Source organism: Anguilla anguilla, chromosome 2 (genome assembly GCF_013347855.1).
Source record: "Anguilla anguilla isolate fAngAng1 chromosome 2, fAngAng1.pri, whole genome shotgun sequence".
Taxonomy (NCBI): Eukaryota; Metazoa; Chordata; class Actinopteri; order Anguilliformes; family Anguillidae; genus Anguilla; species Anguilla anguilla.
In genome coordinates, this window is record NC_049202.1 from 68,550,130 (window position 1) to 68,565,271 (window position 15,142).

The following is a 15,142-nucleotide window of genomic DNA, read 5'->3' on the forward strand; positions in this document are numbered from 1 at the left end:
AGAATGCATCTCTGTGGTTTTTGGACAGAAAAATTACACGTTAAGCAGAAATAAAAACAAATCTTTAATTTCCACAGGAACTGTATTTGAGGCCCGTAGGAAACCAGGCCATATCAGCACAAACCTAACACAGTTCACTGTTGCCCCCAGAATGCTCGTGCGTTAACGTTATATTTCCCTAGTTTTACAACTTCATCCCTCATCAAACCCCGGCGTAAACACGGATTGCGGTTTCGCGAAACTCCTCCGAATCATTTGTCTTCTTTTTTTTTTCGCCCTCTATTAGCCCCTCTGAAAAAAGCCTTCCGCAGGCCAAGCCATAATTCCACAAGCGCTAAAGCAATATTTTGTCTACTGTCCTGTTCAGCCTCTGTTGGTCTTCATTTCTTCATCAAGTGTGTTTGAGCGCCAAATTAACTTTACGGTTTTGTAAACAGCGAGTCGCGCAGTCGAGTTCACCCAGGTGTTAAATGCACAGAAGCGAGCTCTCCTGACTATATAGCGGGCCACGGTGGGACCGAGCTGGCAGGTTTTTGGGGCAGGGGCGTCTGGTCGAGATAGGATATCTTGATGAGACCGCTGTTGCTGTTTTGCAGTTTTAAGCCTTTGCCGTGCTCGTTTAGGGGGTAAAACTGGCACCGCGGGACGAGAAGCCTTTATTCCACAATGAAAAAAAAGAGAAAATTTAAAATAAAGAGAAATGCCCCTTTCACTGTGTAAGGGACCCCCCCACCCCCACCCCCAGTGCCTGTTGATGCAGTGACCACTATAACACACAGACTAATACACCGTGTTACTGGGTCCCATAACTCATTTCTTTCAAAGGCATGGCATTTACACTGTTTTATGAGAACAGGTAAAACTGTACAGTAGTTGTAATATGCAGTATGTGTTAATTTCTTTCGGTTTCTAACTTGAATTTTTTGTTTCAGTTGGCACTACTTAAAACAGAGAAATTGACAGTCCATTTCAGTTTAGTGGGGTGGCATGTTGAAGATATTAGTTCTTCTCCATCTATTTCTTGGGCATATGTTTTACATTGTCACAGTAGAACATTATTAAGCATAATAACATGATTTTGTTAGGTATTTAAACCAGTTGCTTTAGTGACTTCATTGTCATTGTCCTTTTTTATTTCACAAATGATGATGCATTTATGTTCTGTTCACAATTTGCAGAGGCATACTTTTTTACATCGTTTGTTTGAGAAGCTTATTGAACTGAATGAGAATTTGTTTTAACTTCTACAGGGAGCGATAACTCACTTTGGGAAACTAATGAGAAAATAATTAAATAGGTGGGCCATTTTCAGAGGCTTTTGTTTGCTGTAGATAGCAAAGAAAACAATATCCACGGAGGGAAAACAACAAACATGAGAACTGAATATAAAAAGCACAAAGGCATTTCAGATGACCAGCTATAACCCGGTGCTGGCCTGTCTCCAACCATGGAAAAATATTCCACTAGCACAAAGAATGCTATCCTAAATGGGGAACTGGCACCGAAACTTCAAAGGAAAGGTTTATGGTAAATCTTTGGCAGAGTGAACGCACTCACATTTTGCCGTCGTCCTTACTGGAAGTTTCACCGAAAGGCGCTCCTGACTTATTAACAGGGAAAATTTCAGTAAAGGCCCTTCCAGTCTTTTATTTGAGCTCCCTCTTGCCAAGATCTTTAGCGATCAGAAAAACCATCTGAGCACCATAGCAATGGTTCAGTGCAGCAGGCCAGGCCAGGGTCCTTTGGAGAGGGGGCAGTGTAGCACCGTGGGAAAGGAACTGGGCTTGTGACCGAAAGGTCGTAGGTTCGATTCCTGGGTAGGACACTGCCGTTGTACGCTTAGGCAAGGTACTTAACCTGCATTGCTTCAGTATATATCCAGCTGTATAAATGGATACAATGTAAAAAAAATATAAATAAATGCTATGCAAAAGTTGTGTAAGTCGCTCTGGATAAGAGCGTCTTCTAAATGCCTGTAATGTAATGTAATGTGAGAGCAGCAGTGAGATGTTCACAGACTAAACGTCACCTTCAGTGGGTCAGACTGAAAACATTTACATGCTCTGTAAAAATCAGGCTTTGTCTATCAAACTTAGAGGAGGGCCTTCCAGCAGAAGCAGTGGTTCTAGGTGCAGTGGCACAATCCCGTGGTCCAGACCACTCTTACAGTCCTGACTGTGGCTGGCAGTGCCGCAAAGTGGCGCCAAATTGGGCGTCAGAACCCTCAGGAAGGGAGGGTTTTGGGGGGGGGAGGGTGTTCCCCACCCCCACCCCATAAGCAGCTGCTTACGGGGGATCAGTTCTTTTGGAAGCAATGATGACCGCACTGCTCTTCTTCTGAAGAGAAACGGTGGTTGGCAAGAAGCTCTTTGGAGGCCATACACACTTGTCTGCGCTCTCCTGAATTGACGAAGGGTGTTGAATTGTTGCAACAAGATAACAAATATGACTGATTAGTCAAGAGAAGTATAAATGAAATGTTTTTAAAAAAAAGGCCGCTGTTCTGTTCTGTACGTTTACAACATAAATATGAGAAGAACCCTCTCCAGACTCACGGGACGTCTCTGTGATCGAGGAGAGCAGGGCGGTGCCTCCCGAGCCGCCTATCTTCAGTCGCCATCTGGAGTAGCTGCAAACTACGGGCACTTAAGGGTCTAAGTGGACAGCCACTTAAACTCTCCGCAGGCCCCGGACGCCTCCAGCTGCCGGAAGACTCGCGTGCTCGCAGAGCTGCTGCCCACCTGGATGCCACGCGGCGCGCACCGTGACTGGCTGGCCGTACGAAGGCTCTCCAGTGTGCTGATTGGTCAGGTTGTCATAATCTGGGGCCTCCTTCCTTGAGACCCCGCTAGCTTCCCCTTAGCGCCATTTGCTGGTGACTCCGGACGTCGACGTCACGGCCGTTTTGTCCTGCGCAGAGACCCCCAGAAACCATTACGTTTCAGACTTAATCAGCATGTTTCAACAGCTCAGACTGAGTAATTGTTTTCCATGCAGCCATGTGTGGGGGATGCAATATAAGGTTCAGCGTCAGAGCATGATCCGGTGAGTCTGAGAGGAGTTTCAACCAACTCTGAAACCCATATATACTGTGTGTTGCTTCGCCAAAATAAAGAAAAAAAACGTTACGAGTGTAACTGATCTACATGCAATCAGACGTAGGTCTTAGGAGTGACAAGTGACACAAGACAGAGTTGTAGGGGACTGGTAGATCTGAAGCTACACATGGAGAATATATGGAGAACATAAGACCACGTGCCCGTAGTCTGGGTTCTCCACTTATCCCTTTAACTCCGATAAAAACATAGCTGGCTTCACAAAGACGGCTGGCTCGGTTGATGAGGAGAGATGTTGAAAAATTGAGAAAGGTCACTGTTTCTAATTAGAATTAGGCTTTGCTTTGCACGTGATGTAGCATTTTTGTAAAGGACCGGGCAGACTAAAAAATGTGCGAACATTCAGACTTGTTTAAAAAAAAAGCAAAAAAAAAAAGCAGTTGTGTTAAAAACTTCAAACAGACAGACGTGCTACAGCTATTTAATATTTTTCAAAGACAGCACCCAGTTTCAGTTTAGTGTGTGGCCCCAGTGAGGGAGTGAGGGTGTGGCTCCTTGGGGAGTGTGCTCAAACACTTACTGTACTGTCCAGCTCATATTCCATATTCATATTCCAGAGCTATTCCCATGGCATAATAGTATAATGAGCATACACTGTGACAAATAAAAGCTGTAATCTCTCTCAGAGGCGCTTATGGGAAAATGAGTTTCGTGATGAAACACGTGAAGAGTCCACTGAAGGTTACAGTTACGCAAATAGAAAACAATGTTCCCAGCTAGCAAAAATGTTCTGCTTCAGTTCACATTGCATTGAAGTTGTGGTTTGGTTTTGAGATGCCCGCTGTTGTGTGACAGTGTAATTAGTTGCCATAGTTTCATCACAATAGCATGGCAAAGTTACCGGGAGAAGTTTTTGTAACTTGTTTGGTTCAGGTATTGTTCAGACCTGTTTACATCGGGGCAGCTAGACATTGTTTCACGGCATCGAATGCAACAGCGATAACAACCAACATCAGCAACCCGTCAATACAAAATGTACTCATTGTGCAACAAGAAAAGACCAGAAACAGACATGTTTTTCTAAAATCAAATAAATTAAATAAGAAATTTATTTTGGGAAAAAAACTGTGACTCAATTTCCTCATGTTTTCAACTGTGGGCCCGTAGTGAAGATAATTGCAACCGAAACATTCATCAGCATCTTATTACATTCAAAACATGAACATGTTCCTCTGGTTCATGGCCAAAAATGTAAGAATTCAGCCTCTCTCACTTTTGTAATTTGTATATATACCAAATCAGAACTATACAGACCTTTTTTTATGTACCTGATATGTTTGGTAATGATGATATGATGATGTATGATGGTGGTGATTATTATTATTATTATTATTATTATTATTACTACCACCCATGAAGAACAGAATTATTGAAAACATGAAAATGAATTTTTACAGGAAGTTTTCTTGTCACATTTTCTCTATTTCTCTTCTTTTAAAAACACGCCCACAAAACGAAAATGTGTTTTTAAAACTTCACAAGACCTTGAGACGGCTTCTTCCCTGCCAGTGTTCAGTGTGCATGAGGTGTGGAAGTAGCTGTATTTGGGGTTTTGTCATCAGTCTCAGTCATGTCTCAGTGAGCTGTGAAAGGCCTGTAGTGCTTTTACACTCCGTTCTGCAGTCTCTTTCACATTACATTAAATTACAGGCATTTAGCAGACGCTCTTATCCAGAGCAACTTACACAACTTTTACATAGCATTTTACATTGTATCCATTTATACAGCTGGATATATACTGGAGCAATGCAGGTTAAGTGCCTTGCTCAAGGGTGCAGCGACAGTGTCCTTACCCAGGAATCGAACCCATGACCTTTCGGTCACAAGCCCAGTTCCTTACCCACTGTGCTACGCCGCCGCCCACGACGCGCTGCCGCCGCACGGTTGCCATCGCGTTCACCTCTGCCCTCCGTTTGCGGTTGTGTTTTCTCCTGCGTTTGTTTGTTTTTTTTTTCTCTCTTTCTCTCTCTCACCTTCTTCTCTTTACCCTTTCTGTCCCCCTCGCAGCGTGCGACTGCCACCCCGTGGGCGCCGCGGGCAAGACCTGCAACCAGACGACGGGCCAGTGCCCCTGCAAGGACGGCGTCACGGGCATCACGTGCAACCGCTGCGCCAAGGGCTACCAGCAGAGCCGCTCCCCCATCGCCCCCTGCATCAGTACGTGAAAAAAAAATCATAACACGTTAACCTCATTTTTTTACTCACTTGACTCTGCTTTTTTTTTTTTTTTTTTGGCTGGACCGCAAGAGCGGGGGCCAGCCCTACAAACGCGAACATCTGTGACTGACTGAGTGAGTGAGTGAGTGATGAAGTTACGCCATTGGTCGGCCGAGTTATGACGTCACACCATTGGTCGGCCGAGTTATGACGTCACACCATTGGTCGGCCGAGTTACGACGTCACACCATTGGTTCGGCCGGTCCAGCCGTATATACTAGGTTTTGACCTGGTCTTGTTTAAAATCAGAACGCATTAACCTCACTTTTTATTTGAGCTCCACTTTTTAATACTTTCACCCAGATGACTGAGGAATGATTTTTGTGTACAGCCATGACACAGTAATGTGCTAGCTAAAATGTGCCTTCTCTGTTGTACCTGTACAGTATACGCACAGATGCACCTATATGTGACAGAAAAGTACATATCATTTCCTCTTTTTTTCCCTATTCCATTGTTTCCTTAGAATACAATATTGGTATTCAACCAATACATTTTAAACTGAAATAAACAGACCATTCAGCCAGCTTCAGTTTGACATTATGCGCCTGTAGCGTGTTGACAGCACCGCTCCTTATAAATCCGGTGAAGAGCTACAGCCTGTTACATATGAACAGTATCTCCAGGCAGCAGATTTTGGCCCCCCGGAGATAAAGTGAGTTGTGGCTGAGCCTAGCTCAAAGCAGCTGCCGTCTGTGATTAAGATTACGCTGATAGCCCTATTATGCCCTGATTGGCCTTTATTTTTCTTCCCTGGAAGCACAATATGCATTTTGACTGCTGCCTTTGCCGACGAAACAGTGCTTGGAAATTTAACAAAGCCATTATGAAAGAACTCATTCTAAAGATATTCTTGGCCGAGATTCAGGGGGATAAATGAAGCCTATAAAACCCCCAGGATTCGGATTTCCTTGAATATTTCTGGGAAAATAGCACATGCAGAGGTGAGAAACCTGGACATATAGAGGTCCCTGTGATTACATTCAAAATATTTGGTTACTCATATAATTGCGAAATAATCAATTTCAGTTTTAATAGCTTGATATTAAATTTAGCAATATCAAACCTCTTGCCAAGTTCAGTTTTAACAAGAACAAGAACCCTTTGCTCTGGCTTCATATATCGTACAATGTAGGGAGTCATAAATGCACTGGAGTCAATCTGGAGTAACAGGCTTATTATTTAATCTGGCGCACAGTTTGGGATCTCGATCTGCTATCAGGAACCTGCAGGTCTGTTAACTGCAGCACAGAGAGTATGCTTTTGCATGTGCCCTAAACTTTGGCCCCATTATTTCAGTATTTTTATTCCTGTTATGACAGAATTGTGTAAAGAGAAAAGATTCAGACAGTATCCACACCAGTTTATCCACCGGCATGAAGTTGTTTTCATTAATCATAAGCTGAAATAGTTCATCTAAATAAACACTTAACAAGTGTGTGCTCATTACTGTCTATTTATTAGTATTTCTGCCGTGTTATTGTGCTTTTGGGTGAAAGTGAAGAGTTACAGATATTCTCTCCCCTCAATTTATCTGAAATTAGCTTTTTTTGTTGTTGTTGGTACAGTCAGGCAAACTGTTGCTGGTGACTGCGTTGATCGTGAAATGCCGCTGTAGGCTGTCTTTAGAGAAAAATCAGAGAAAAAGACAGAATTTGATTATTTCTTACAAATCAATTTGGTGATTATCTGACCTGAAAATGCAATCAGTGATTTAAAAAAAAAAAAAAGCCAGCTGCTGAAGTGTTTTTTTCTCAAAGACAAGTGAATGATTTGTAGATAAACCCATACTGCATTGTGCATTTCATGAATTTAATCATAGTATATCTATGCCTACACTTAATTCTAAAATAACCTTTATCACTATTATCTAAAATGTGTCTGACAGAATATTTGAGTTACCGGGAGCCATGTTTTGTCGGAAGACTTGATTCTTTCTTTCTTTCATTATGGGGAATCTACCCTCTGCATGGTCTACAGTGCAGACATTAGCTTTCATCTCTTTCTCCTTTATCTGTGTCTTTTTTTGTCCATGCAGCTTGATACCTTACTGTTCGGTTCTATTGTCCTTGCTGCTTCTCTGTGTCTTGTGGGTTTCCCTAGCCAAAACAATAACACAAACAACCTTAACTGCTACAGTACCATCCTCACCTTTTGATAAGAGATAAGAGTATCTTTCTACATGCATGACTTCATCGAATGTCAACTTCCCTGCACTGTGGATACATTAAAGGCAAAGGGACGGAAAGGAATCGGGTCTCGGGCAGAAGCCTGGGTCCAGCACCCCTTTTGTCACGTAGACACAACTACATTAGCAGCAGCTGCCGAGAGGATGGAGATAACAGTCAAACCAGCAGCAGCAGCAGTCTCCCGCAGGAATCAGGGCACGCACCCCTCAGTCTCAGAACGTTGTTTTATTCCACCTGCGTTTCCCCAGCCACTTTCTCTTATCCCTGTCTCATTGTCCGTGCTTTAACCGCACCAGACAGGTGGGAACTTGGTGTTCTTTGAGGTGTCAATCATTGCATATTTGTTGAACACACACACACATATAATATTAAACCCTCTTCCAAGTTGAAATAATACCCAGTGTCAACATCAAAAACAAAAACCCAAACACATTGAGTCAAAAGTTGGACCGTTGTTTCGAGACTGAAGACCAAAGTGTTGTTTTATCTTTGAGTGTACAATGCCCGAATTGTGATCTCTAATGTAATTCTGTTTCCTCTTCTGGTAACAGAAATTCCGGTTGCCCCTCCCACAACAACGGCAAGCAGTGCAGAGGAGCCTGCAGGTGAGTTCTGATTGGGTAGCAGTGAAAATAGAGCAGTGGAAGTAGAATATGGGGGGGGGTGGGGGTGGGAGTAATGGACGGTCATAAACTGAAGATACTATGCTGGAAGATGTATGCGTCCGCAGTTTTCCTGTTAACTTGACTGAGAGGTAACCCGCTCTGTGGACGCTGCTGGCTGGCTGGGTGGGCCACCAGGGGTTGTGTGCCTGTTGAAAAAACATACTTGGCTTGGAGCAGAACAGGAGAGCAATGAAGACGTCCTGGAGCTTAGGAACTGCACGTGACAAAAGACCCCAAAGCCATCCCCTATCTCTGCATCTCTGCCCCCCCCCTCCCCCCCAATGTTTCGTAAATGATAGATCACTTACTTATTGCCCTGCATTGAGTCTCTTTTAATCTTGTACTCTTCATCCAATTAATCTCTAACGGAATCACAGTGGGGGGGGGGGGGGGGGGGGGGGCATGGTAGCTTTGTTTACTGATATTTATTATTCCTCTTTTTAATTTGTCTGAAAAGCTCTGCATATCATCAGGGGATTGGCAGAGCTAAAAATTCAGGACAGAAAAGTGCTAATCACACTCTGTTCTGCCGTATTCTGCCTCACTTAAAAATGGGGTAAACAATCCCATTGTCTATTTGTGATCTATATTTAGGATGGACTTTTATTTGCATAAATTGAGAGCCATTCTCTACCCCCCTAGGATTCCAAACTGTTTATTAAACTCATGCTGCAGAATAGTAGTTGATAGATGTAGATGAAATTAAAGCAAAATAAATAATAATAAAACATACAACTGTAAGACCAGATTTGAATTTCACAGAGAAAAATAGAAATATACTGTATATTGTGTTTGAGTGAATCAGTCCTCAGTAAAATGTTCAGTCTATGATTGGGCACATTTTACTCAGATAGAATATATTTGATCCCTGTTTGACTGAAACATTGTTACAGTCGAATCCATGCAGGAAATTTTAATGTATAAATTTTTTCATTCCTCAAATACAGTAGCCATGTATACTGTACTGGGTGCTTCCTCTGTTAAATATTTTACTTCAATTACAAAATTATATGTTACTATGTTACTAACCTGCTGATAAAATTAAACATAATTTTAGGAAAGAAAAAGTTAACAAAGGGCATGTTTTGACGGATATTTCGAAATTTGTGTTTTCTCCATTTGAGATGAAAAAATGAGTGAAACCTGAGGGAAAAGGAGCACAATATGAATGCTTTCAAAATGCTGTGAGTCGGAGCAGGAGCTTAGCTCCTGGCGAATCTTCAGCTTAATTTAGGAGCAGAGCTGTTTTCAAATAATTTATCAGCCAAGGCATGACATCATTCTGTGGGAATGAGCAATCACTGAGGGTTATTTTGGATTGCAACAGGAATCTCAAAAGCACAATGGAAAGAAAAGGGACAAAAAGCAAAAAAAAAAACACCCTAAAATTTGGAGCTGCGAATGTTATTGCGGTTTTTGCCGTAAGTGCCGAGCTCTTTGACAATTTCGCCTTTGTCTTTGTTTGGGGAAGTGAGAGGAGAAGTCGGGCACGTACTGCTGCCCTGGAATTCTGGAGCTGGGAAAACAAGAGCAGCTGCAGTGAGAGAGCGTCCGGAGCTGCTAATGCCGCTCTGACAGATCCCACTGACGGGGAAGTGAGGGGCAGAGCAAACTTTCTGTAATTCCTCCCTCTCTCTCTCTCTCTTTTTCTTTCTTTGTTCCCTTTGCACCCTTTCATCCGTCCAACAAGTCCCCCCCCCCCCACCCCCGTTTGCGAATTCGGCTTGTCCCCCCCCCCCCCCCCCCCCCCCGAAAACTGGGATCAGCGGCCTCCTTGTGCAGGGGGCTGCATTGGGGGGGGGGGGGGGGGGGGGGCGCTTCGCGCCGTGTGAAACTCGTCTTTGCCCGACAGGATCGAGCGTCGGACTGTACGCTTGGGGGCGAGGCGTGTTTACTGCGTGCGAGAGAAACAAACAGACCCGCGGCAAACGAGGGAGGCACCATTGTGCCATTATTTTCGGCTGGCATTCAGGCTTTGACGGCGGAGTTTGCGAAGGAGTGGCCCTGGCCGCGATCGGTCGTCTTTTCTCATGCCAGGTTTGCGCTTGATGTTTAGAGCCACCTCACATAAAGCACATTCTGAGGGCCATTATACGTACTTTTGTATGATGTGGGTTCCCCTCGTGCTTGGTTAAATATTTAAAAAGAATGCACAGAAGGTGGGCCACCAGCCAAGATAGGCCAGGGTTTTTAAAAAAAATTTAATATCTCAGTTTGAGATACGAAAATACAAAAGGTATATAATATTTACATAATGCAGTATATAACATGAAAGAAACGCAAACATAGTGTCTCGACGGATGTTTGCGTCCCTCGTTTGTACGCGCAGGCAGACTCAAACGTTGAGGAAAGTGGATTCTCGTGGACTGTCGAATGCGTGCTGAGAACGACCTTCTGGTTTCCTGGCTCTCCTGGTGCTGAAAAGCCGTTTTATCAACTCATCTCAAAAGCGAGAGAAAGTGCCAGCGCTGTATGCGTTTCACCAACGTCGCAAGTTTTTCATCTTGGGTGTGGAGTTCTGTTTTATTTTTTTTATCTTTCACTTCCACACCTTCAAAAAAAAGTCATCACGGTAAGCCAAGCTGATGAAAATGTAAGGGGGAGCTGACAGCCAGAAACAGCCATTTGTGATGGGGGCACGTTCGCAAAAAGAGGGCACCCCGGACTGCGCTGACCACCCACTGCGCACTGGCGGGGAAACGCGTGTATTTTATGACGTCTCGAAGAAACAATAGCCCACCTCGGTATCTGAAAAAATCTGATCTCGCCAACGTGTAACCGCAAACAGATGTGGCCTCCTTATCGAGGTGTCTCTCACTCGCTCTCTCTTCCCCCCGTCGCCCGCTCTTGCGGTGTATATGGTGACAAGGAAAGCAAGCTTTGCCCCAGGAGTCTGCTGGCTAGCTCACTCACACAGGGAATGAGTTAGCCAGAGCGGACAGCTGTGCAGCAGGTGCCCGTGGAGCTCTGCCGGAGCCCGTCCATTTGCCTTTAGTTCGCCCCGACCCTCGACCACAGAGAGCGTGGATTTTTTTTCTAGAAACACCTCCGCTTAAGAAGAACGAAGACACAATTGCGAGTTCCAGACGTAAACACACACTAGCCTGGATTCGATTAGCATTTCCCCCCAACTTACAATTAAATGCAAGTGTTTACAGAAACACAGTTTGTCTAGTTAATTTCGGTGAATGCAGAACTCGCCGAACCGCGTTTGTGATGAGGAAAAAAAAGGACAAACTCCTGCGTGTAGTCAAACTGTGATCAAAGTGAAGCAGAAATGTTGACGGAATCTAGGGTGTCGTTAAGGATTGTTGATTATGTGAGGTAGCGCTTCTGTAGCGTAGGCTACTCTGCGCGGTGCTTTGAGGAATCCGCCTTCACCACCACGTATTGGAGAGAGGAATGGCTGCGGCGGCTGACGTTAACAACGACGGCCATTTATGAAAATGTGACGTCCTCCCTGTCAGTAAACTGCCGCTCGTCTTTACAACGGTCGCGATTGCTCCTTGCGATTATTCGGCCACAAGCAGGCTTCAGGCTCACACAAACATTTACTGTGCGGCTTCACCTTCAAACCACAGAGCTGTGTGTCATGGCACATTGTTACAAGCTTTGCTGAGAAAGCGAGGGAGAGAGAGAGAGAGAGAGAGAGAAAATATGGTTGGTTTATAGTGTCATCATTAATACGAAGCGTACACGTGATTTATCGCTCAGCATACTTGGTCCTTTTCTTCTCAGAATATAAAAACTTTGGCGCTGGATTAACTGTGCGTCTGTATCACAGGAGCGAGCCAGCGGCGCTGGCCGGTGACCCCTTCTGAAACTTTGCTTCTATGATACAGACGTCTCGGTGGAGCACCAACGCCCTGAACAAATATCCTATACAAGCATTCAATTAAGCACAAACTGTTATATTATGAAATAAAAAATATGGCATTTGGATATTTTTTTTTTTTCCTGTTTAGAGCCCAAAAGAATAAGGAGGAGGGGAGAACAGCATCCATTTGGATAAAGCCCAGCCCCTTTTAGTCCCAGTTCCAGCCGCCCCAGGCATTGGCTATAATCTAATTACATGCTTTATTTGCGGCAATTTGTTTTTCAATCAGTCTTGTTATGTAAGGAGAAAGCCCCCTTTCAGTGCCCTTATTTACACCTTATTGTTTCAATATGCAGGCCTGTGTCTGGACCCCCAGACTGTGGCTTCTAGCACAGCGGTCGTCTATTTCAGAGGAGATCCAGCTAGCTCGGTGACCTCAGGTCATCTCCGGCACGCTTTGGCTTCGCCCTGGGGGCCAGCTGAGTAGGCTTTTTCTGTGTGTTTGCCCGGAACACCGTACCCAAATTGTTAGTTTAAAAAAAAAAAGCATTGCTTTTGTGTGTAAGTGTTGCGTGAATTTCTGGGCGCTGCCATTGATAATCAGTTGTGTTTTGAGAAAAAAAAAAAAAAAAAACAACAAACAAATCCATCAGCACTACTTTTAAGGGAAAGTAATTATTTTAGAGTGTATAATGTTTTATTGTCCCTGTTTTACCGCAGTTTATTGAATCATTCTTGACTTTAGTATGGTTGCCTGGTTTGGTAGCCACAGCCTAGCTAATAAAAACAGGCTGGTGAGACTGGTTAGAGTAGCCAGTGAAGTGATTGGGGAGGACCAGGCACAGCTCCAGGATATGGATGTTAAACAGGTCAACAGGAAGACCTGCTCAGTCCTGGACTGCTCGGATCGTCCGATCCACAAGGAGCCTGAGCCCTTCCCTTCTGGCCGCTGATTTCGGATGCCCCATACAAAAACTACGGCCTGCCAGAGACTCTTGTTAAATTTTGGACATTTAACACAGCTTACTAATGTTTTAGTACAGTACTACAGAGTGAGTGTCTATAGGACGGAGTGTAGCACAGTGGGTAAGGAACTGGGCTTGTAACCGAAAGGTCGCAGGTTCGATTCCCGGGTAGGACACTTCCGTTGTACCCGTAGCATTTTACAATGTAAAGTGCTATGTAAAAGTTGTGTAAGTCGCTCTGGATAAGAGCGTCTGCTAAATTCCTGTAATGTAATGTAGCACCCAGTATATTATTACCTCACGAGTTAATCTGTTGCAAATGAGTAATTTTTGGTGATTTGCTTGCATGCGCTCTGGCAATGTACCCCTCAAATGTAAAGTGCTGGTGTAGTCCCCGGGATTTAAAAAAAAACAAAAAAAAACCACTTCCACAAACTTAAGAGCCGTGCACAAAGAGGACATTTGTCTGCGCGGTGGGGGGACCGGCTCTCAATGGGGGACGGCGGGGTGTGTGAGGAGGGGTGCGGGGGCCGCCGTCTCCGAGGTCCGCTGACGGGGAGTGGGGGGCAATCAGAGGGGGAAAGTATCATGATGGCACCAAGGGGGGGTTCCAGGAAAACAAAAAGCGCTCTTTCCCCCCGGCTCGTCATTTACATGGAAATCAGGCGGGCCTGATATGGACTCTCCTCAATTTCATTTACTTTGCCACTTTTCTCCACCACCCCACCCCCCCACACCCCCCCATTTCTTCTCTATGCCATGTCAGCGCTGATTTTGGGGGTTTAGGAGAACGCAAGCCCCCCCAAACCCCCCCCCCCCGTCGCCCCCCCGTCCCCCGTCCACCAACCCACTGACACACCCCACACCACCTCAACCACCAGCCCACCCTCCCTCCCACCCCCCCCCCCACCCCCCTTTCTCCACCCCCAACCACCCACTCCTTTTTTTTTTTTGGGTGCATTTTTTCTCATTCCGCTGTTACCCGGGAAACCTCATTCGCACGGAATATAAAGGAGGAGTAGAAGGCGGGGCATGGACCACGGGGCTGGACGAGACAATGCAGTTTGTTCATATTCAGGCCGGCCTGAATGGTGCTGTACCCCTCCAAGCCCCCCCAGCGTGCCTCCACTTCCCCCCTTCTCAAAGTGGGGGGGGTGGGGGGGGGGTATTACAATGCGTGGGGAGGGGGAGCGGGTCTAGAGTGGGCCTAGGAGATATTCTGGATCCAATTTGCGTCCCGAGTCTGAGAGAAAGGGTAAAAGGAAACGAACGATTTTGTTTTTTCTGTTTGGCCTCGTGTCGCTCGGTTCTGTCGCGGAAACGTGCCTGGCGGTGCGACGGCCCGGCGGAGGCCGACGGGGGGAGAGGCCTCTGGCACCCCCTCGCTCCGGGACCTGACACCCAACCGGTGTTTTCGGGGCCGCGAAAGCAATTCATCATAAACGCACGAGTCCCTCAACCCAGGGGGAAGGGAAGGGGGGGAAGGGGGGGGGGTAAAAAAAAAAAGAGAGAAAAGGAAAAGAGGAGTTAACTGGTGATCTGGAACCAGACCCTTGGCGCCCCGCACAGGGGCCACAGGGCGATTTGGCTTTGGCCGGCCTGAGCCATTTATTTGTTGAGTGGACACCAAGAAGGCTCTTGCTAATGCTTCATGGGCTGCTAATTTCCCCCCCCCGACCTCCCTTTGTGCCGAGGTGACCCCGTCCCCCCGAATCCCAACACAATAAATGCCAGAGCTTGACACAGCTCAGGGTTTTTTGGGGAAGGCGGTGGGGGTGGGGGTGGGGGGAGTCGCGGGGGTGAGTTGACAAGAAGGGCTGTATAGGCCTTAATCAGTTCCACAGTGGTACTTTGACAGTTGGTGGGGGGGGGGGGGGGGGGGGGGGGGGGGGGGGGGGGCAAATTTGTGTGGCTCTCTGTAGACCTGGGTGGCACAATAACCATAGTGCAGAGGTCTCACATTAGCAAGGGCGGGGGCGGGGGCGGGGGTGGGGGGGGCAGACAGCCACAGCATTTTGCCAGTCAAGGGCCTTTGTCTTTCCTCTCTATGGCGACGAAGGCACTTTCCCCAATGTGGCGTAAGCTCTGTTAGACTACACAATTCAACCTGGCAGATGGGTATCGCAGAAGAGAAAAAAACTAAAAGGGTTACAGCAGAAACTTGTACCTGGAG

The 15,142-nt window shown here is 45.8% G+C and overlaps 1 protein-coding gene across 2 annotated transcripts in view; it reads left to right on the top strand.

The window, feature by feature from the left end:
* The window catches only part of ntn1a (netrin 1a), a 74,047-nt gene that overhangs the window by 49,846 nt on the left and 9,059 nt on the right, over nucleotides 1-15,142 (top strand). For both annotated transcript variants that reach the window (XM_035402018.1, XM_035402009.1), the window contains exons 4-5: nucleotides 5,124-5,273; nucleotides 8,074-8,127. In XM_035402018.1, the coding sequence (XP_035257909.1) occupies nucleotides 5,124-5,273; nucleotides 8,074-8,127 (204 nt within the window). The remainder of the gene's footprint in view (nucleotides 1-5,123; nucleotides 5,274-8,073; nucleotides 8,128-15,142) is intronic.